Source organism: Nomascus leucogenys, chromosome 11 (genome assembly GCF_006542625.1).
Source record: "Nomascus leucogenys isolate Asia chromosome 11, Asia_NLE_v1, whole genome shotgun sequence".
NCBI classification, from domain to species: domain Eukaryota; kingdom Metazoa; phylum Chordata; class Mammalia; order Primates; family Hylobatidae; genus Nomascus; species Nomascus leucogenys.
Genome location: NC_044391.1, coordinates 109,533,871 through 109,557,032, shown reverse-complemented (window position 1 = coordinate 109,557,032; position 23,162 = coordinate 109,533,871). Strand labels below are relative to the sequence as shown.

The 23,162-nt window shown below is 37.2% G+C and overlaps 1 protein-coding gene across 3 annotated transcripts in view; it reads right to left on the bottom strand.

The window, feature by feature from the left end:
* The window catches only part of LPP (LIM domain containing preferred translocation partner in lipoma), a 715,816-nt gene that overhangs the window by 447,366 nt on the left and 245,288 nt on the right, over window positions 1-23,162 (bottom strand). For all 3 annotated transcript variants that reach the window (XM_030822968.1, XM_030822969.1, XM_030822971.1), the window contains one exon: window positions 17,807-18,008. In XM_030822968.1, coding sequence (XP_030678828.1) covers window positions 17,807-17,999 — 193 coding nt within the window. In that variant the 5' untranslated portion in view covers window positions 18,000-18,008. The remainder of the gene's footprint in view (window positions 1-17,806; window positions 18,009-23,162) is intronic.

Below are 23,162 nucleotides of genomic sequence, written 5' to 3'. Positions count from 1 at the left end.
CCATCTGACAAAGGGCTAATATCCAGATTCTACAAAGAACTTAAACAAATTTGCAAGAAAAAAACAAACAACGCCATCAAAAAGTAGGTGAAGGATATAAACAGACACTTCTCAAAACAAGAGATTTATGTGGCCAACAAATATACAAAAAAAACCTCATCATCACTGGTCATTAGAATAATGCAAATCAGGCCGGGCGCGGTGGCTCACGCTTGTAATCCCAGCACTTTGGGAGGCCGAGGCAGGCGGATCACGAGGTCAGGAGATCGAGACCACGGTGAAACCCCGTCTCTACTAAAAATACAAAAAATTAGCCGGGCGTGGTGGCGGGCGCCTGTAGTCCCAGCTACTCGGAGAGGCTGAGGCAGGAGAATGGCGTGAACCCGGGAGGCGGAGCTGGCAGTGAGCCGAGATTGCGCCACTGCACTCCAGCCTGGGCGACAGAGCAAGACTCCGTCTCAAAAAAAAAAAAAAAAAAAAAAAAGAATAATGCAAATCAAAACCACAATCAGATACCATCTCATGCCAGTCAGAATGGTGATCATTAAAAAGTCAGGAAACAACAGATGCTGGAGAGGATGTAGAGAAATAAGAATGCTTTTACACTGTTGGTGGGAGTGTAAATTAGTTCGACCATTGTGGATGACAGTGTGGCGATTCCTCAAGGATCTAGAACAAGAAATACCATTTGACCCAGCAATCCCATTACTGGGTATACACCCAAAGGATTATAAATCATTCTACTATAAAGACACATGTATACATATATTTATTGCAGCACTATTCACAATAGCAAAGATTTGGAACAAACCCAAATGCCCAACAATGATAGACTGGATAAAGAAAATGTGGCACATATACACCATGGAATACTATGGAGCCATAAAAATGAGTTCATGTCCTTTGCAGGGACATGGATGAAGCTGGAAACCATCATTCTCAGCAAACTAACACAGGAACAGAAAACCAAACACCACATGTTCTCACTCATAAGTGGGAGCTGAACAATGAGAACACCTGGACACAGGGAGGGTAACATCACACGATGTGGCCTGTCAGGGGGTGGAGGCCTAGGGGAGGGATAGCATTAGGAGAAATACCTAATGTAGATGACGGGTTGATGGGTGCAGCAAACCACCATGGCATGTGTATACCTATGTAACAAACCTGCACATTCTGCACATGTATCTTAGAAGTTAAAGTATAATTGAAACACACACACACACACACACACACAAGAAGACATCAAAAAGAAAAATATGGTAAGGAACATTAGCCTAACCTTTTCTATATTAGCAGGGCCACCAAAGAGAAAAGCATGTAGGTTAGAACACTGGCTGTAATACAGTAGTTCAAGTTCAAAGATGTGCACATGAGGGAGGAAGACCAGAACTATCCAACTGGATGAAGACAGAGAAAAGGGAGCACATTCATTTGAGATTCCAGAGATTGTTACACTGTGTAGCTCTGCATGGGATACTATATTGCACAAGGCATGCATTTTAGGTTGTTAAGAGTTCCTGTTCTTTTTCTTTTTCTATTCTTTTTGTAAAAACCAGAAAACTCCCTAGTCACAATCTCATCTCTCCCCAAACTTCATTTAGTTTAATGAGGTGTTTGCAAACTTCACTGGGATTTTGGGAAGACTGGCAGGAAAGACAGCCTAGAAAAATTATATCAAAGAAAAAGCTGTGTCTTTGGATACTGAACACAGTTCTAGCAAAGACATAAAAGCAAAAGGCAGGCATTTAAAGTAAGCTCAAAGGCCCCCACTGACTGCTTATGATTTCCAAGTACCATAATCTGCTAACACTAGAAAACAGACTATTTATAGTATATGAGGTTGATTTTGAAAACCGTGCTATTGAACCTTGATTTTCTGTTACTTAGCAATTACTGATAATTACTGACCAAAATATTCTACAACAGAAGGGAACATTGGTAATAATGTTGGCACAACCTGGGAAGGGAAAGATCCACCTCTACTCTTCAGAGACCTAGAGGAAGAGAAAGGTAAATGGGGAAGAGAAAGGTACATGCATTGGTCAAGGCCAGAGCAAAAGCTGGTACTAGCCCCATGAGAAAAATGCAGAAGTTCTGATTCTCAGCATATATTGTGAACCACCAGCTGTTCTCACTTCCCCTGCCAACAGTGTTGACTTTGGCCAGTGAGGGAAGAACTAGTTTCACAAACAATTATCACAATAAGAAATAAGGGTGGGGTACTTAGGAACCATAACCTTGGTGGACCACTTTTTGACTGTAAGATCACTGCCAGGCTTTAAAAATAAATTTATTTGTTCCTTCAGCATTTTACCGGACATGTTTATAATAAAATCAAGTTGGCAATTATTAGTTGTATCGATGTGGTTGAATCTTTTGTTAAGGAATACAAGAAGCTTAAGCAGATGGAGACAGGCAAAATTGACCAAAATAATTAACTTTCACAATATAAAAGCTGCCATAAGAGTCACCACAAATGAAACAGCAGAAAAACAAAAGGGGACTTCTGCAGTTATTAATTGCTATATTACTATTATTATCATTATATAACCCAGTAGCTTATGGGGAGCTCTAAATGGGGTATTTTCTGAAGAGACTTTGGCCAACTAGGTTAGTCAATGTCCTCCTTGAATCAAAACCTATTGCTCCTTAAGGCTTGCTTTCTGCCTTGATTAAACACAGTCGCAGGCTCCAGTTGAAGGGATGATTCTTCTTTTTTGAAGGGAGGTAGAATAGAGTAATTGCCAGATGTTTGCAATTTTAGCTATAAAAAGATGGCTGCTTTCCATTCCTGTGTATGTTGGATCTTTTTTCTTTCTACCCAAGCTATTGTGGTTCACTAAAATAGGCCACTGCACTGATGAATCATCATTCAAGACTGCAATAATGGAAGCAGAACAAATATGACATTTTAAATTCACATAAAAGAAAAATAAATAAAAATACATGGATAATAGTTACATGCTAAGGAACAGAAAGCATGCTGCAGTCTAAGGAACACAATTTGGTTCAAACAAGTTATGCCTGAATCTACTTTGGACTACGTTTTACCTGTATGGTCTGGGGCAAGCCACCTCACCACCAAGCTTCCCTCTCTTCAACAATAAAATGGGGGGTGAGGGGGTACCATCTAATTCAGCAGAAAGAACCCATGCCCTATTCATTTCTATGCCCTGCCTTACATATGCACAGCTCAGGCAACATGTGCAAATATTTGTTGTGTGAATAAAGTAAATATATACATATATAAAAATGTGTTTAGAAACCATATATCATGATATAATTGTGTACATGTTACACTTTCTGCTGTAGTTACAACCCCACCACCACCACATACTCAGTTTTCACTGCAAACACAGCCTAGTAAATTTGGTAAGAGCAGAAATAAAAACCTGTTTTGTTTATTTAAGCAGCAACAATACAACTGGCTTGAGAGACTGATGACCCCTAGACAGAGATGTTACTTTTCTTAATGGGTAAGTTAAGAATCTCTTGGAGGGTCTTTCCCTAAAAAAGACATACACGCAGAATAAATTTAAATACAATTCCAGGAGACTGGCTTAATCCAAAATATGAATCTCAAAAATGAATGGAACCCAAAATAAAATCCCTAATTAAATTAATTTTTCTGAGATTGTGTAGTTAATAATCCCTAAAATCTCTCTGTAGCAACTGACATTTTGGAAAAGTAACTTCTTTAATTAATAAAAATCAATAGTTTCTTTCTGAAATGTTCACCTACATTTTAACTGTATTTATAGTTCAATAGTAAAAACATTACTTTTCAAGGAGATAATATAAATATGAATCATTTTTGCCACATTGACAAAGTTCAAGTAAAGTAATTCTACTTCTAACAAAGGTGTAATGCAAATTCCAAAAAGGAATCATAATTCTAGCAAGGACAAACATACGCCAAGCCAATTCTAAAATCTCTATCAGCAAATACAAAAAGAAACAAGGATACAACTAAGATTATTTTTTAAATGGTCAGCATGAGCTATATGGGATTTTATAATTAAAAATTAGAATTTTTTTTAAAAAAACTATGGCTATGACCCCCAGAGCTAATGTTCATATTTTTGTCTCAATAATAATAGCAACAATAATGATTGCAGCTTCCACTGATTTTGTCATTATTTTGTGCCAAGTGTATGTCAATTCATGACTTCATTTAACTTTGAAAACAACTCTTTAAGATACATATATCTCTATTTCATTTACTTATATATTTATTTATTCATTATTTTTATTTATTCATTTATTTGAGATAGAGTCTTACTCTGTTGCCTAGGCTGGAATGCAGTGGCTCACAGCAACCTTCACCTCCTGTGTTCAAGTGATTCTCCTGCCTCAGCCTCCCAAGTAGCTGGGATTACAGGTGTGCGCCACCACGCCCGGCTAATTTTTGTATTTTTAGTAGAGACGGGGTTTCGCCACATTGGCCAGGCCAGTATTGAACTCCTGATCTCAGGTGATCTACCCTTGGCCTCCCAAAGTGCTGGGATTACAGGCGTGAGCCACCACGCCTAGTGGATAACTACCTCTACTTTAAAACTGAAAGAACTTAGGTTGCTACTTATCCTGGTGAGTCCAAGTTCCCAGAGAATTAAGAGGTAAAATCAAAACTCCAACCCAGATCTATCTGATGCCAGAGTCTACAAACTTAACCACTGCCTCTGTGAGTCTTTCTTCTCTGTAACCTTCCAATACTACCTTGGCTCCAAGCAAACTCTTTCTTCTGATAGAGTTAGCCATAGAGTCACTTCACAAATAGAAGCTTTACAGTAATGCTTTATATCATTAACTGGTCTTTTTCATATATTGAATTTCTAATGAAAATATAAACTGTTTAAGGGCTAAGATGTGTTTTTACTTTTTCCTGTCCACTACAGAGCCTGGTTAAAGAACAATAGCACAAGATGGAACTCAATAGGCCCCAATAAAAGAACGGAATTGAATGCAGATGTCAAGATATAAAAAAGTGAAATCTGTCTTCCAGGGATCACACTGGGTGGCATGCATGACACTTTACTGTCACCTCAAGTGGTGTTATTTCTGGGTACACCTCATAGAACTTGGAGATTTCGTTCCTAGGAGGTACTTTTTACAGAGGATGCACTTAATAAAACCCAAGTCATTACAACATAAATAGATCAATAACAAAAATAATGACAAATTAAAATGCCATTTTTATAGAATGGTAAAAAATAAAATAAAATGTCATTTTAATTCCATTGTAATGTCAATAAAACTACCACTGATATCTGAAAAATTTAAGCAAGATGACATAATTCCACTGAACTAAGGAAAATTCCAAACGGTTATTCCAAAGGTCTTATCAAATAATGTCTCCTTGAGACACTATTTGAGAAACTTGATAATAACTTCTTGAGACTACTTTGGCTGTTTTATATTTGTATACATCATAGACATCCATGCACAGGTGATTGATTTTAAGCAATTTTCACACATTATTTGGATGATCTCAATCTTCAAATCGCTCTGAATAGTAATAATTTGGGAAAATAATGATGGAAAAATTATTTTATTTAATAAAAGTAATAATGGCATTAACATGAGATACAGTGTACTGCTGAGGAGCAGCTATAGACTTGGATTTAGGAGACAAGGATTCAATTCCCAGCTTTGCAATATGCTAGCTATTTCACTTTACATACATTATACTCGGCAGAACGAGGGTGATAATAACTTTTTTACAGAGTAGTTAGAAAGATAAGGTAAGCAGTAAAGCGAAGTGGACTTCAGATGCAATGGAGGCTAATAAATCCACTACAATATTTTTCAAATCATTAAGATACTGTTCTGCCAGATAAGTTGTTTTAGTAATTGTAATAATTCATTATTACCAAATGGTGTTTATTGTACATTACCAATATTTAAGGGAAGATACTAAAATTTGGTCAAATGTGACTTCTACATTTATTAGCCTAACCATGGGTCTCTGAATCACAGATTTTTCATTTGTCTTTAGGAACCATAATAATTTAGGAACTATAATAACATTGCAGGATATTCTGGTGATTAAACTAAATATTATGTGGGAAAGTGCTCTAAAATTTATTCACATATTTGCACACTCATACAAACACATATTTAAAATTGCAAGTTGTAATGAACATTTCACAATAAAATCCTTCTTTCATTGCTTCCTGTTTTCTCAGGATTACCCCAACGTGTGAACAAGAGAGCAAAACAAAACAAAAAAATGATTAAGTTAGCTTACAACTCCATTCTTAAGCGTGTGTGTTTGACTAGGTAAAAAAAAAGCTGCCTGAAATTGTTTCAGGAGATTTAAAGAGAATTGCCTTTTGCTTTTTCTTTCTTGCCTTAGCATATGTATGCACAGGCACATTTCATTCTAAAATATAACAGACAAGTGCAGAGAGATAGCTATAGTACTTCTGGCCAGTACCTCCAGGAAAGTACTTCTTACCTGTGGTATAAGATCATATTTCTTGGTCCTTCTGCTCTGTAGCTACCTAACTTCCTGGAGCTATTTCTAGAGGTAAGTTTCAGAGCATGCTAGAACATTTGGGTCTACCCATAGTGAAGTCACTCTGTTCACATTGCAAAGCTATTCCCAGGAGCCCAGATGCATTGCCTGAGGACATCAACAAAGAGCTGCCAAAATTACAAGGGTCAGGATGGGGGCCATTCTCTGCTTTTGCACATGCTGTTCCCTTTACTTGGCATGCCATGCTGTCCACCACCCTTTTCTGCTTGGTAAACAACTAACTCATTCTCCAGCACTCAGATCAGATATGTCCTCATCTGTGATGCTTTCCCCAGTTCCTCCTAGAGGACATCCTTCATATTATATTATGGCACTAAATTTACATAATGCAATCTTTATGCGCATGTGGTGCCTGTTATATGTCTATCTTGACTAGTAGACTTATCTATTCTGTTTGAAGACAGCAACATACAGAACAATGTAAAGAACATATAATAAGGGAGAGTGCTGGAAGAGCAAACTGCTAGAAGGCTCAGGATACCACATCCCAATGACCTATACTCCTCTGCCCCAGGTGCTGTCCTCAGCCATCAGGTCTCTCTGAATGCAGTAATTTTAAGAAAGGATGATAAAAATACCATACTGATTTTTTTTAAGTTCTTTAGGTCAATTGTTATTCTAGGGTATGATTTCTTTATATGGTATATTTGCCCAAAGGCTCAGGTGTCAGATTTATTTTTATAATGTCCATAATGAATCCATTTTCAGATAATTTACATAGGCCTACTGTGACCCAAAATTGGCTGAGATTTCAGGCATTGCTACCCGAAGCAACACAATAGCAAGAGCTCTGTAATGCAGAAGCTTGGCCATGGCTAGGGCATTCTTGAAGAATCCATTTTTTGTTGTTGTTTGAAATCTTCTGGTTTTGGATCCCAAATAAAATGGCCTGGGACAACATATGCAAAAGATTGGTGTCTATGATGAAAGCACTGAGGGAAAAGAATAGCAACATGAAGGATACTCTAGGTCCCTGAATCTGTACAATGTTCACATGATAAAGATGCTTAAGACTTCAAAAGTTACCCTCATTAACTACAGGAGGAAGAGTACACTCTCAGGACCTGGACAAGGTTCAAAGGAGATTAAGGCACTGGTCCCTGAAATTAATGAAATAAGTGAGTGGTTCCCAAACTTTGGTTAAGAATCAATCACAATTCCCAGGGAGTTCTGTTTTATTTTTTATTTTGCTTTGTTTTAATGCAGATTCCTGGGTCCCATGGCCAGATATTTTGATTCTGTAAAATTGTGATACGACCTAGGACTTGCTTTAATTTTTTTCTTTTGAAAAATGTTCTCCAAGTCTTTCTGATGACTGGCCAGCTTTGAAAACCACTGGTTTAAGCCATACATTTTGGCAGGGATACATATAGCAGTGATCTTTCAAAGTATCATGCAAGCAATTCAGATGGCATGTAAGATAGTACTTTGAGTAAGAGAAGAATACATTAAGATATCTATATGCATTCCTTTATTTTACTATTATTAAACTTTTTTGAAATGTAGACTCACAGAAAGTTGCAAAAATAGTACAGAGTCCCATGTACAGTTTACCCAGGTTCCCCGAATGGTAACTCTCATAAAGCTATAATACATTACAAAAAAAGCAAACTGATATTGTAACCTTACTGTTAACTGGGCCTTACTCAGTTTTTACCATTTTATAACCTGCATTGATTTGTGTGTGCATACAGTTCTATGTAATTTTATTCCACGTATAGATTCATGTAACCATCACTCCAATTGAGGTACAGAACTGTTCCACCCACACAGACTCTTGCTGCGTCCGCTTTGTAGGAATGACCAGTACTTGCCTCCCCGACCCGCCCATCTCTGCCCCCTAGCAATCATGAATATGTCCTTCATCTCTAGAGCTTTGTCTTAAAATGAAATCATATAATACATGTAACCTTTCAAGACAGTTTTTTCATTAATCATGTCCAGGTTATTGCATATACCAACAATACTTCATTCTTTTTTACTGCTGAATGGTATTATTCCATTGTATGGCTGTACCAGACTTCACTGAAACATTTGCCCATCAAAGGATATTTGGGTTGTTTCCAGTGTTTTGTCATTATGATAAAAAAAAAAAAAAGTTGCTATGAACATCCATGTACAGGTTTTTTTGTGAACATAACATTTTGATTCTCTGGATTAAATGCCAAAGGGTATATTTGCTGAGTCATATGGTTAGTACATGTTTACTTTTGTAAAATACCGCCAAAGAGTTTTCCATAGTGGCTACAAAATTTTGCACGTTGCTACCAGCATTGTGAGAGATCATTTCTCCACATCCTTAGCAGCATATGGTACAAATTTTTATTTTAGCTTTTCTAATACATGTGTGGTGATATCTCTTTGTGGCTCTCTGTATATTTTTATTATCAAAAAAGTAATTAAATTCTCTTCAGATGTAAAATATGGAGTGACAATAGTATTGTACATCTGTACAATTCAAAAATAAAGATGATTAATATGTATCTCACCACACAAATCAGCATTAATTATTGTTTTTGAACCATATAAGAATTAGGAGGAACCCATCACCTTATTAAGGAACTCATTTGAGCAGTTAATTAAGCTGACAAGTTACAAATAAAAGAGATTTCTGTCAACAATACATGGACTTCTCCTTGTTCTGAAACACCTAATCCACTTTGTTCGGGTATATTAGTTCAATCACTGCAACTTCTAAACAGGTCCCCCAGAACGTGTCTACGGCAACCAGAGAAGGAATCCCCAGGATCATGGCTTGGCTTCCCCACTTACTAATCTGCAATACTGAACAAGCCACCTGCCTCTCTGAGTCTCTGAAATGAAGATTAAATTGTTGCCTGCATTCAAGAATTTTCATTGGTTATTTACAGCACCCCTGGGCAAAGAACCTGTACTTCCCTGAAATGTATTAGTGAATACATTCTCAACTATTCTCATCTAGGAAAGAAAGGGGTTGCATTAGATAACTTTTAAGATTCACCCTGGTTCTAGAATTTTAGTTTATATAGTGTTGAGGCATTGTGATCTCTATCACTGTTATTAGAAGCTAATGACATCAGTACTTATGAATAACATGTTAAATTGTTATTATATTTATATTATCACATATTCGTTAGTACAGACTGAGTATCCCATATACAAAACATCTTGGAAAAGAAGTGCTTCAAATTTCAGATTTTTTGGATTTTTGGAATATTTACACATACCAGCTGAGCAATCCTAATCCACAATTCTGAAATCCAAAATGTTCCCGTGAGCATTTCCTTTGAGCATTGTGTTAGCACTCAGAAAGTTTCAGATTTTTTCACATTTAAGATTTCAGATTTTTGGATTAGAGTTACTTAACCTCTATTAAAGTATTTTTTATAATTTTGAATAATTATTGGTAATTATATATAAGGTTATAAAATGCATTTATTAAATAAATTTCATTTCACAAATGTATCACTATTCATTATTATTAATAACATTATTTTTATTATTTTTATTATAGCAAGAAAATACATCCCAAGAGGGCAGGAACTAGTCTCTGTTTCACTCACTGCCATTACTTCAGCCCCTAGAAGAGTATCTGGCACAAAATCTGTTTTAAGTAAATGACTGCTGAATAAGTATATAATAGTAACTCCTTATAACCCTAAGGTATAGGTTTTATGGTTTAAAAACATTTTCACATTTATCATCATATTTGGCTTTCAAAACAATCTTGTGAGGCAGTTAGTATTACCAGCTAATATTTTATGAATTAAAGAGGATATGGATTAGAAAAGCATCATGCCCAAGGCCAAGTGGTGAAACTGAAGCTTGAATGTAACTGCACTGACCATCAAGCCGGGGCTGCATCTTGGCACATTTGAGCAGCAATAAGGCCTAAGAATATTTGGTAAGATCTGATGTCACTCCAAGAATTACAAGTTAATTTCTCTGCTGAAAGATGCAGTGTAAAGATCAAATTAATACAATTAATATTTGATCCTTTAATGAATACACAGCTTGTTCTTTTGTGCCCCTGAGGACCTGAAAATTAAAACTCATGCACTGCATTCTGCAGTGATGGATGAGGCTCAAGATGCTTACGCTCATCCAGAAAAGGGGCATGACAGGCAAACCCGAGCTTCATTATTACAGTTCCTGATGTTTCCGTGAATTTGTGGCTATCCTATGGCATAACACGCATACTTATAACAAACGTCCAAGATGTTACAACTGCAGTCTCTAATTGCAATTAACAGGACTGTCAGGATTACAAAAAGATGTTCCCCATTTGTAACCTCCAAAAAAGACGTTTCCCATTTGTATCTCGAAAGTTACAGCAAGATTCTCTTTGCATGGGGAAAAGGACAATAAGACTCCAGAGACAGAAAAGCACACCGTGAGGACCATACCTTCGCAGCAAAAATAATGGGGAAAATCCAGTCTAAATTATTCCTTTAAATATAATGCCATAAGTGGACATCCATTTCCCTCACATGTTAGTTATCTGCTAAGAAAACAAATGTGTCCTGCCTAACCAGGATACATGGCTTCACATCACTAATGGCTAATTCTCCACCAAGCATCAATAATCCAGGACTCATCGGTCCCTAGGAACAAAGCTCCAAACTTGCCTGGTTCCCATAAACCACAGTGGTACAGCTGAATGAGTGCATTTAGGAAACCTGGGTTCTGGATCAATTCAGCCCCAAACTCATGGGTAGATTAGCAATCATTTATAACTGTTTCCCCTCCATGGAATAATACATGCATAACCTCATGGTAGCAGAAAGCACAGAAAGATGTCATAAAAAAAAATCTAGGCTTAAGATCCCTATTTAATATAATTCACCTCACCTATCTTGATCTATCTTGACAAGTCTATGTGAACCAACAATATACACAAAGCTGGTTTGTAAAAAGAGTCACCATTTTGAAATTAATTTCAAAGAAGAATCATTAAATAATAAAATAATGAAGTTAAAGGAGACATCAGACTGTCCAGCCAACGCTTTAATAAATGGAAGCATTTAAAATTCATAAGAGCCCTAGGTGTGAGGGTCTCCCTCTACTCTTTTACTAGCTACATGATTCTTTAATAAGCTCTTCCACTTCTATTACTTACAAATCATCAAAATGACAATAACATCTGTTCTACCTACCTCAGAGAGCGACAGTAAGAATTTTCTACTGAAATGAAAAGATAATGAACATGCAAGTGCTAAATAAACTATAAAAGAGTATACCAATATAAAAGGATTCCACCAAAATGATCACGTTGAATTGGCACCTAATGCAGACCCAAAGTCTGAATGGCCACAAACCATTCCCAATATTTGTCTTTAATTTATATATTAAAGGAAAATGTCTTCTCTTGTATATTCAGAAAAGGTAAAGGTTATTATATTTAGAGAGAGAGAGGGAGAAAGAAAAAGAGTGAGAACTGGCATGTCATGCCAATTTGTTTTTTCCAAAATCTAACATAAAAATGTTTTTTAAAAAGAATTTCAGAAATTAAAGAAAGTGAATTCTAGGCCACAAGACAACTTCAGCTTCATAAACTTGTGAACTTTACAAATCTTTCCAAATGATTATCTATTTTAATGATGGATAAGAAGTATTATCAAATTTCATTCAGCCAAATTAGAGAGAGAGAGAGAGTTACTAAGTTGGTGCAAAAGTAATCGTGGTTTTTGCCATTAAAGGCAACCTAATACTAATCCCCAGAGTGTATTAGTAAGATAATTTCAAAAACCATCTAAAAGAAAGTACATTAGTGCAGTAGGAAAGTTCATTTGCTTTGCTATTTACCAAAAACAGAAAAAGAACTATACTGTTCTGCCATCAAAGTCTAAGACTGAGTTTAATTGCTGCTGTTTTTTTATTTTTTGGGGTGGGGTGGTTGTTGTTTGTTGTATCTTTTTATTTTTTGATTTGGAGCAGAGTGAAAACCCAGATTATAGGACAAACAACACTAAAGGCTAGTATTTTAAAGACCAGAAGAAAAATTGCATTATCTTATCTTGTTGTCATCAGTTAAACAGAATAGAAAGTGATGGAACAACAGCACAAATACATACCAAAATAATTTCACAAAAAATGAAATAGTTAACACTATAAAATCTTTAAGAATTGTGCTGCTATGAACATGTGTGCACAGGTATCTTTTTCATGTAAAGATTTCTTTTCCTTTGGGTAGATACCCAGTAGTGGGATTGCTGTATCAAATGGTATGTCTACTTTCGTTCTTTAGTGAATCTCCGTATTGTTTTTCATAGCAGTTGTACTAGTTTATTGTACTAGTTTACATTCCCACCAAAAGTGTCCCCTTTTCACCATATCTATGCCAACATTTATTATTTTTTTAATTATGGCTATTCTTGCAGGAGTAAGGTGGTATCTCAATGTGGTTTTAATTTGCATTTCCCGGACAGTGAGTTGAGCATTTTTTCATATGATTATTGTCTGTATAACTTCTAAATACCCATCAGCCAACAAATGGATAAAAAATTGTGGTATATATGCACTATGGGATACTACTCAGCCACAAAACGGAATGAAATAATGGCATTTGCAGCAACTTAGATAGAGTTGGAGACCATTATTCTAAACATAACTCAGAAATGGAAAATCAAATATAGTATGTTCTCACTTATAAGTGGGAGCTAAGCTACGAGGATGCAAAGGCATAAGAATGATATAACGGACTTTGGGGACTCAGGATGAAGGATGGGAAGGATGTGAGGGATAAAAGATTACAGCGTACACTGCTCGGGCAATGGGCACACCAAAATCTCAGAAATCACCACAACAGAACTTTTCCATGTAAGCAAAAACCACCTGTTCCCCAAAAGCTATTGAACTAAAAAAAATTCTCTAAGAAGACAAAATTTAATTAAAAAATAAATATGAGTTCGTAAGCACAAAGTATTGAACACAGAGAAAGCATTTGGAACTGTAGGGGTATTCTAAGTTAGCTATGAAAACACAAGTTGTTACAAAATCAGTGAAAAGAAATGAGAACAATGGAAGTAAAATAAAAGGACCCTAAGATCTAAAGAGCTACTAACTGAGAAAAAAAGCATGCCCCACTTTTCAGTGTGCCAAAGTCCTTTAGAAAATGGTTATTAGCAGAATATCTTATAAAAGAAAATTATAAATATGGTACCCCAGAAAGATAAGTTGATGTGGAAAACATATGGGTATTTTTCTACTTTCACAGTCAGAATTAAAACATGGGAAAGCAAACTCCAGAGATTACAGACGTAACACCAAGGTGAGAAATGTAAGTTCAAAGAATGGGCATAGGAAGGAAAAGTAATGCAAAGACATGGGTTGAAACTGCAGAACCACAGTGTCTAATAAGTAGCTGAGAACCTAGAACATGTGTCTGGAGAAGTAGGTTTATATTACTGTGCTTTATCAATTAATTCAGTTCTGCAAACACTATTGAGTCCCTAGTATGTGTCAGGTATCCTGCTAGGTGCCGTTGAGGAAAAAGGCATGAGTCAGGCAGCCCCCGACTCTCAAAGTTCAGACTCCGCTAGAGAAGACAGGTGCATATACGAGCAAATCTATTAAAAAACACATTGTCATAAGAATTGTATGCAATGCATGAGGGTATGGGGTAGTAGAGAACAGTTTGCCATTACAATATGGTACAAGGTTTGGGTAACTCTAGAGTTAGAGGAAAAAGACTTGAGTGCCAACTCGGCTCGGAGCAGGCTGTGCTTCTCTGAACAAATAACTTACACTCTCTAGACTGCGGTTTTCACATTTACATCAGAACAAGATGGATTGCGTGATTTCTATTAGTTCTAACTTTCTGCATTTGTGGTTGACCTTTGTGGAGGTCAACTTTTAAGCAATGAATTAAAAGACTGTAGAAGCAGGAAACTGGGGGAGAAGTACATGCTAAAAGCAAAAAACAGCATGAGCTGAGGCAATACAGAGCGTAAGCTGGTATCACCGATGCATCCTGGAAATAAAACCTGTGCTACCTACTATCTTGGGAATTTTACTAAGAGTATAGAACATTCTAAATGAAAAAAAGAAAAGAAAAGGAATGGTTATAAATTTTTAAAATGTGTAAACACTTAAACACAATAGACATAAGTTACAAAAATGTTCAGAGTAACAGAATGCACTGATAACATTTAAATTAAATATAAAGAAAAGCAAATCTACTTCCAACAAATACATGGATACATCTTTGTTTCATACAGCAGATGCAGAAATGTAGCTTCTATTTTAAAATGTCTGAATGTCCATAAACTGTTCCCAAGATTTGTCTTTAACTTACATATTAAAGGAAAATTTCTTCTCTTGCATATTCAGAAAAGGTAAAGGTTATTATATTTAGAGAGAGGGGGAGAGAGAAAAAGAGTGAGAATTGGCAGAAATGCAAGAGAGAACCAAAATTTCAGAAAACAAAAGACTGAGTTATACCATATTCCAAACTGCTTTGGAGAAGCATTACTGAGCAGTGCACTCACCCAGCCAGCCATCCGCCAGCCATCCAAATATATATGCATACATAAGAACACACAGACATACATTTGACCATATGCAACCATTCCTACTAAAAACACAGTAGCATAATATGAGCTATGAGGAACATAAGGACGAGTGAGAAACCATGTCTTGTTGCTTCAATGAGGAAGCAAAGCTTATATATATTCTTATAAGGGACGCAGGGACGTATCACTGTAATATGGGGCTTGGTGCCACATGTGCTGTGAATAGAAGGACAGGCAGTATTGCATGCTGGCTATGGACAGCAGCCTTAGTTCAGAAACATACTCCAAACAAATCACAGAGAACATCACCTCCTTTAAGCTTCCATTTCTTTATAAGGAAAAAAAAAACATTTTGTAGGGTTACATAAGAAGGCAATAAAATAATAACGAGAAAGCATAGAGCCTGGCATATACTAAATGTTCAATATGGGACAGAATGTAAGCAGGAGCAATAACAAAAGTAGTAGAAATTTGGATAAGTCAAAGAATAAGATGTGGAAACTCGGGGAAGGGAGCGATTAATTCTGATCTAGGCCGCACCTACATATTTTGGAGAAAGTGATACAAATAGAATTTTCAGGTAACAAAAACGTGTGGGGTGGCATGTTGAGAGGGGACCAAGGACTGCGCTGCAGAGCACACAAACAAATCACTTCACTGTTCCTAGAGAATAAGACAGTGGGTGAACCACACATAGTACAGGGAAGGCATGTCAACTTCACAATAAAGGAGTCTAAAGGGAGGCCATTATATGCTTCTCTTCTCCCTATCTCATATATGCCATTTATTAGCCCACTTAATATAGGACCTGCCCTCACCATAATGCTCAGGCCTATAAGAACTCTCATACCTACAAAGACTTCCTCACACCTTTGCTTTCTGCTCTATAACTGGCCATGTCTGTATTCTGTTCAGATTAGAGGGAGGTCCACTGAAGCTTTCCCCAAAAGTTAAGAGACAAAATAACAATGCCCCTAGTAAGCCGACAAAGGGAAACACTGAAAACATAAATGAGGCCCAGGTGCGGTGGCTCACACCTGTAATCCCAGCCCTTTGGGAGGCCAAAGGCTGGCAGATAACCTGAGGTTAGGAGTTCAAGACCAGCCTGACCAATGTGGAGAAACGCCATCTCTACTAAAAATACAAAATTAGCCAACCATGGTAGTGCATGCCTGTAATCCAGCTACACGGGAGGCTGAGACTGAGAATCACCTGAAACCGGGAGGCAGAGGTTGCAGTGAGCCAAGATCACGCCATTGCACTCCAGCCTGGGCAACAAGAGTAAAACTCCATCTCAAAAAAAAAAAAAAACCATAAATGAGGAAGCCAACATATGGCTCCTCCTGTCCCTATGAAGAGAGATCCTCTTCCAGATCCCATTCATCCCATTCCTAAGCCCTGAAATCACTAAAGAAGGATAAGTCAAAGAAAGCCAGTTCCACTAAGTGCTTGACTAACTGCAAAGATGCGGTCTCTTTCTAAGGCCATAAAACATCATGGAGTGCTATAGAGATTAGTACAGCACCAAAGGCTTCATTTATTGTTTTTCAAGAGCAGCTTTCTGAGGGTTTCATTCTTGCATTTTCTGAGGAAAAGGATACCCAAAGATTCACAGCTGCAGCTTAGCCATGCATGCTGAAGCCTGATCCTCTCTACCACCCAGCCTAGGTGTTCACCTTACCCAAGCTAGACATCTGAACTAGGCTTCTGGCATCAGACCCAAAATACTAACAGACTAGTAAAGTGTTTCCTGGGTGCAGGAGAGGACAGGAAAGAAAAGAGGAGGACTGGACTATATCACAGAGTGTGAAACACTTGCGTGCAATATTGACAAAACAAACATTAATGTCATCCAAGAAGCAACTGGGAACATCATGGAGTGGGTAAGATATTAATAATCTTTTTAATGGTGGGACAGGGACAGAAAACAAAGGGAGTTAAATCTCCTTTCACTGTCTCTTCTCTCTCAGCTCCTAGAAGTCTAATATTCTTCAGTTTTTTTTTTATTTTAAGTTATTGTTTCTTGAGTTTGAATAAGCTGCTAACATTCATTGGTGAAAATACGGAACCTTTTCAATCAAAGAGTATGGTACCATTTATACTGCCTCTGAGGCTTCGTGTGTGAGTGTATACATACACATGAGAGCTGGAGCTCACACAGACCTTCAAACTCTACTTGATGTAAACTGAATGCATTGTTATTAAAACCCCTGAAACTAGGCTTCACTCGAATTTGTCTGGGAGATTCAACAAATGCAGGTCTCACAGAACACTCTAGATAACTTTATCCTTCAGCAGCCTAAGGGAAGAAAAACAGCCAGAGGAGGTAAACAATTCCATGCACTTTATTAGGTTCACTTTGTATAAGTTTCTGATTGGACTACTGCTTGGTAGCATTTGTGGACATTTGTCCAACGGCAAAAGGGAGGGACGACTGTCTGGTAGCTAAAACCCTAGAAGAGAATGAGCTGGAGGTGGAAGATAATGCAGTAGAAAGGCATTGAGCTATGACCAAAGAGGCCAGATTTCTATTTGAGCTCTAACCCTATTTCACTATGTAACCATAGCCATATAACCCATAAAAAATCTTTTTCCTAAAAGAGGGGGTTAGTCTAGACTATTTCCGGGGGCTCCTTTACTTTTAGTAGCCTATGACAACTACACTGTGAATTCACAAACTACGTTTTTCTGACATAACTTTGTACTACAAATCACCTATATAACATTGAATTTTCCTACTCCAAGTAACCAACTTTGAAATCCCAGCACTTACCCTCACCTCCAGGTTGTTTGTATGGATTGTACTTAGGTTTTGGAGCAACTACTGGGGCAAACTTTTTGGGTGGCTGTTGTGTAGACACTGAAATGCTGGGGTTCCCAAAGGAATGGGTGGTCTCCATCCATGCAGGCACATGGCCGAGGGGCTCACCAGTGCTTTTGGGTGGCAGCCAAGATGGGTGAGACATTGTTGGAATCTGCAATGAAAAAGAAACAAACACTGTTTTTATAGAAGCATGAAAACGAAGACAATACTCCTCATTTCATTGCTATTTCATCTTAATCCATACTAAATGAATCTTGATAAAGTTCTCTGGAAAGAAGGATGCAAGAAAATGGAAGAAGGAAAAATGAAGAGGCAGAGGAATCATGAGTAGAAAGTGGAGGAGGAAGAGGAGGAAGGAGAGGAAAAGGAGAAAGAAAAAGAGGAGGAGCAGGAAGAGAACACTCACTCAAACTTGAATCTCTCCCTTCCAATAGTTACCTATTTTAGTGCCTAGCCACTCTTGGGAAATAGATATGAGTAAGAAATGGTTCGTAACTTGAAGGAGTTTTTATGGCAGGAGGATGGAAAAAAGCTTGAATTTTATTAATAATCTATTAAATTAATTATCTCACCAATTAAATGGTTATGCCTAAATGAAGTGCTAAGTTACCTAAGTGAGGTTAAGAACAAGTGTTGGTGAGATGCAGAAAAAGATAGGCTCACTTCTTGGTGGGGGCAGAATTAACAAGATTTTATTGATGAGGTAATATACAGACTGGGTTTGAGTGCTAAGTAGGGTTGAGCCTGAAAAATGTTAACAAAATTATATAGGCAGAAAAGTACACAGCATTTACGTTTAGTGTGCTTGGAGGGGGAATAACAGAAAGTAGCAAGCAAAAGAACTAAAAGGTGGGTTGAAACCAAAGCACAGACAGCTCAGCAGCCACAGTTGAGTTTAAATTTACTCTTCGGGCATTAAGGAACCATTGAAAGTTTATTTTGGAAACAGGGTTTTAACAGATAACTGGCAGGACACTTTTAAATGATCCATCTGCAGGAGCAGCTCTGGTCCCCACCAAGGGGTATGTGGAAAAGGGGAAGAGGGGCATATTGGTTGCCACAACATCTGGGACAATTATTAAAATTTAGGGCCAGAGGATAGAATATTCAACACATGTAATGCAAAGGTCAGCCCTGCACAACAAAGAAATGCCCATCGACATGTATGTTGAGCTGATACCATGTTGGACCTTCATGAAAAGCTTACTTAAACTAGGAGGGGAACAATCAGCCCAGCCCAGATGCTGCTCTGATCAGATTGCACATACTATTTGAAGAAAGGAAATGTCTCCTCTGTCAGGGTAAGCCAATCACCTCTCCAGTCAGCCTGCCTGCTGGGGATGAGACTCAGAGGCTGCTGCTGAGGAGGGCTCTCCAAGCCTGATTGCAAGAGCTCTCTAGCACAGGGACACCCGGAAGGCACCCTGTACCCACCCCCAGCCCAAAAGCCACCTACTAATTTATTAATTGAACTGAATTAATTAAGAGGGCTACATGATTACCTCCAGATGTCTGTAAAGACAAAGAGCATCAGAACACAGAAATCAAAGGCCTCAGTACATGGCATAGTAATAGAGAGACAGGGTGGAGGGGAGAGCTGGGAAACAGTGTTGCCTGGATATAAACACCAGTCCACACCACCAACAAGTGGCATGATTTTGAACGGCATCTCCTCTAGAGCCTCAGATAGTTTCACTCTCAGAGGACTCAGCCAAGCACAAAGGCTCACATTGGAGGCCAAGGCAGAAGGATCACTTGAGGCCAGGAGTTCAAGACCAGCCTGGGCAATAGAATGAGACTTGGTCTCTACAAAAAATTAAAAAATTAGTAGGATATAATGGTGCACACCTGTTGTCCCAGCTACTCAAGAGGCTGAGGTTGGAGGATCACTTGAGCCTGGGAGATTGATGCTGCGGTAAGCTGTGATTGCACCACTGCACTCCAGCTTGGGCAACAGAGGGAGACCTTCTCTCAAAACACAAACAAACAAACAAACAAACATATAAACCTCTGTCTTCCTTAACTCTCAGAATTTTTATGGCCACCAATGAAATGATATTAAAGTACTTTTTATAGTATAAAATGCTATGCAAAGTGAGAAAAAAAAAAAGATGCCTCTATTCTTACAGAAAGTCAATGGCAATTTTATGACCATCTTGCTTGGAAGAACAGCTTGATGTACAGTTTTCTTAAAAGACGAGGATAACATGAATCAATGACAAAGACTCTAAACTGGGAATCAGGACACATGCTATTGAAGCCAGTGATGGTACTGGCTTTTCACTCTGGTTACAGGGCCTTTCTTTTCTTTTTTTTTTTCCCCTGTACCTTTTACATATTCATATATACACACACATACATACATATATATATATATACACACACACAAAGACACACATACACTTGCTAAACTGTGAGTTCCTTAAAAGGGTAAGGACCATATTTTACACATTTATAAACTACCATTAAGGCCTAGCACAAAACCAATATAGAAAAACAACCAATGAATGTCTGTTTTACTCATGGTTTTTAAATTTAGCTGCACATTTGGAATAACTTGAAATGATTTTTTTTTCTAAATACCAAAACCAAACCCATCTCACATGGCTGAGAAATGCCAATTTTGGTTTTGCTTTTGCTTTTAATTGAGGCTTGGTCTTCTACTAAATTGGGATAAAAGTGATAAAAGTGACTGGTTTGCTTTCGGTATGACTAAAGTGAATATAAGTGTGAAATAAAAGGGATCAAGTAAAGGTTTGAAACTTTTAATGCATTATGCACATTTGTAGTATAAATGTTAATTACAATTTTTTAAATGGCTTAATACTATCCTTGGAAGGTCTCTATAAATCTAACATCATTTTATAATAAAAGGTTTAAAAATTGGTTAATACAGACAGGATGCAGTAGTTTCTTAAGCAAAGATTCACATTTTTCATAGCAATCCCAAGTTACTCACTGACTGTATCATCTTGGCTTTTCAGATATAGCACAGATATAAAGAAATAGGCAATTTCTGGGAGAGTATAAATAAAATTTAAGCATCAATATGCAAATCATTGGCTCCACAGTCATTTCAATTATCCCCAGCATCATAAATTACCCGCACACTGCCCTCCATGAAGAAGCACCTCCAGCTGCTCCTCCTGAGAGGCCCATCTTCTGATCAATCATTTGTTTGCAGATGACCTTCTCAGTATCTTCTCTTACCATTCTTCTGCATGCCAGCAGTGACCCAGTGACACCATTCCCAGGATTTATAATAAGTTTTCATGATTCTGAACCCTTGCTCATGCTGTGTTCACATCGACAATGCCATTTACCTCTCTTCACTTTCTACCAAGCCCTATCTTTTTATATTGTCTCAACTCAAATGTCTCTAACTCTGTGAACACGTCCCTAACTCCTCCAAAGAAGACTAGCTTAATTCCTTTTTCTGGGCTCTTTAGTACTTTCTGCATACTTATAACAATCCACAAGAAAGCCATTTATTTACCTGCCTACATGTCCCAACAAGTTGGAAACTCCAAATATTCTCACTATACTGGTGCAATGCCTAGGCAAGAAGCCCTTACACAAGTATGTTACACAGAAATGGGTGAACGAATGAATGTTACCCTTTCTTAGTTACTCATATCTTTCTAGAATTGCTATAGCATTCACTGATACAGTAATCTCTTTTTTCTTCCCTTAATGTGGTGATGTAATGAAGCATGCTGATAGATTTCCAGATATTGAACTATCTTTGCATTTGTGGAATAAAATCCTATCTAGTCACAGCTGCAGTGCCCTCTTTAGCAATCACTGATACATTCAACTCTTTTTCCCTCCCTTAATTTGATGATGTAATGAAATATGTTGATAAAGTCTAGATATTGAACCATCTTTGCATGCCTAGAATAAATCCTTTGTTATACTTGTTTTGATATATTAATGAATTAACTAGGCTATTTTATTTATAATTTGTGTATATATAATCATAATAAAGATCATTTTATATCATTTTTTTTCTGCTTGTTTTACTTATCATGATTAGGTTTTGATAGGGGAGTTTTCTCCAAGCTCCTCTACTGTCTAGGTTATTTAATAACTACATTGGAATTATCTGGTTTTTTAAAGGTTATCCAAACTCAGCATAAAGTCATCTAAATATATTTTCTTTTAACAGACATTAATCATATTGCCAGTAACTTCTATGATAGTAGTAGTAGTTTTCTATTTATTCTAAGGTCATTTTGCAGTACTTTTCTGATAGAAATTCACTGTTTTTTCCTAGGTTTGATCTCTGCTGTCTCTTAACCAAGATACTTCTTGTCTAAAGATGACTTCCAACGTACTATGCATCAATTTAGATCATAAGCATTACTTTCCACTAGTCCTTGAAGGCAAATCTTGCACTATATCCTACAGTTCAAGTTATATATCCTTATAGTTCAATTCCACAGCATCTACATACTGTTGTCACATATTCATCACATGGTGCTCTGCCCATCTGCTTTCCTGTTTCCCAAACTAAATTCACAAATCCTTGAGAGTGGAAATATTTATCATTTTATAATCCCAGGGGCTACCACATGATAGGTACTCAATAAAAATGTCTGTTAATTTAATGAATGAATGAATTTATTTGCCTGGCACTGGAGCTATAGATGAATCAGATTCTTATTCTTTACTCAAAGAGCTCAAAGACTATTTGAGGAAGAAATATTTATAAATGTGAAAAGAGAAAGAGAGCAACACAGAAAGCACATGAAAAATCTTGGGGGATATCAGAAAAGCTAGCATAAGCTTGGCAGAGGTAGCCCTTAACCAGGACTTTGAATGCTGAGTAAATAAAAGAAAACTGGAGTAACCAGGGCAAAGACTAGAAATAATACTGTGAGCTTGGGTATGAAGCAAGGCATTTCTGTAGGATAGGGATCAGACCAGTGGTACCAAAATGGGGGATTCAGAGAGAATAGTTAGGGGAAAGTTTTAAAAAATAACATGAGTCCTGCCTTTTAAAGGTCTTATATAAAGATAAGAAGCTAGGGCTTTTATCCTTGAATAGGAAGATAACAAGAGTGAAAACTCCAGGTACTAAAAATTAAATCATGTAGGATGGATCCAAGGAAAGTGATAAATCCAATAGTATAGACATAGAGTCCCTGTGACCCCAGTTCTAGTCTCAGCTATACAAGCGTGACCTTTAACAAGAGATGACACTCATTTGCAAAATGAATACCTGTAAAGTCCCAATCAGCTCTAATATTTTACAGTGCTTTCTTTCTCTAAAATCTTCATTACAGCCCTTCATTTTGATAAA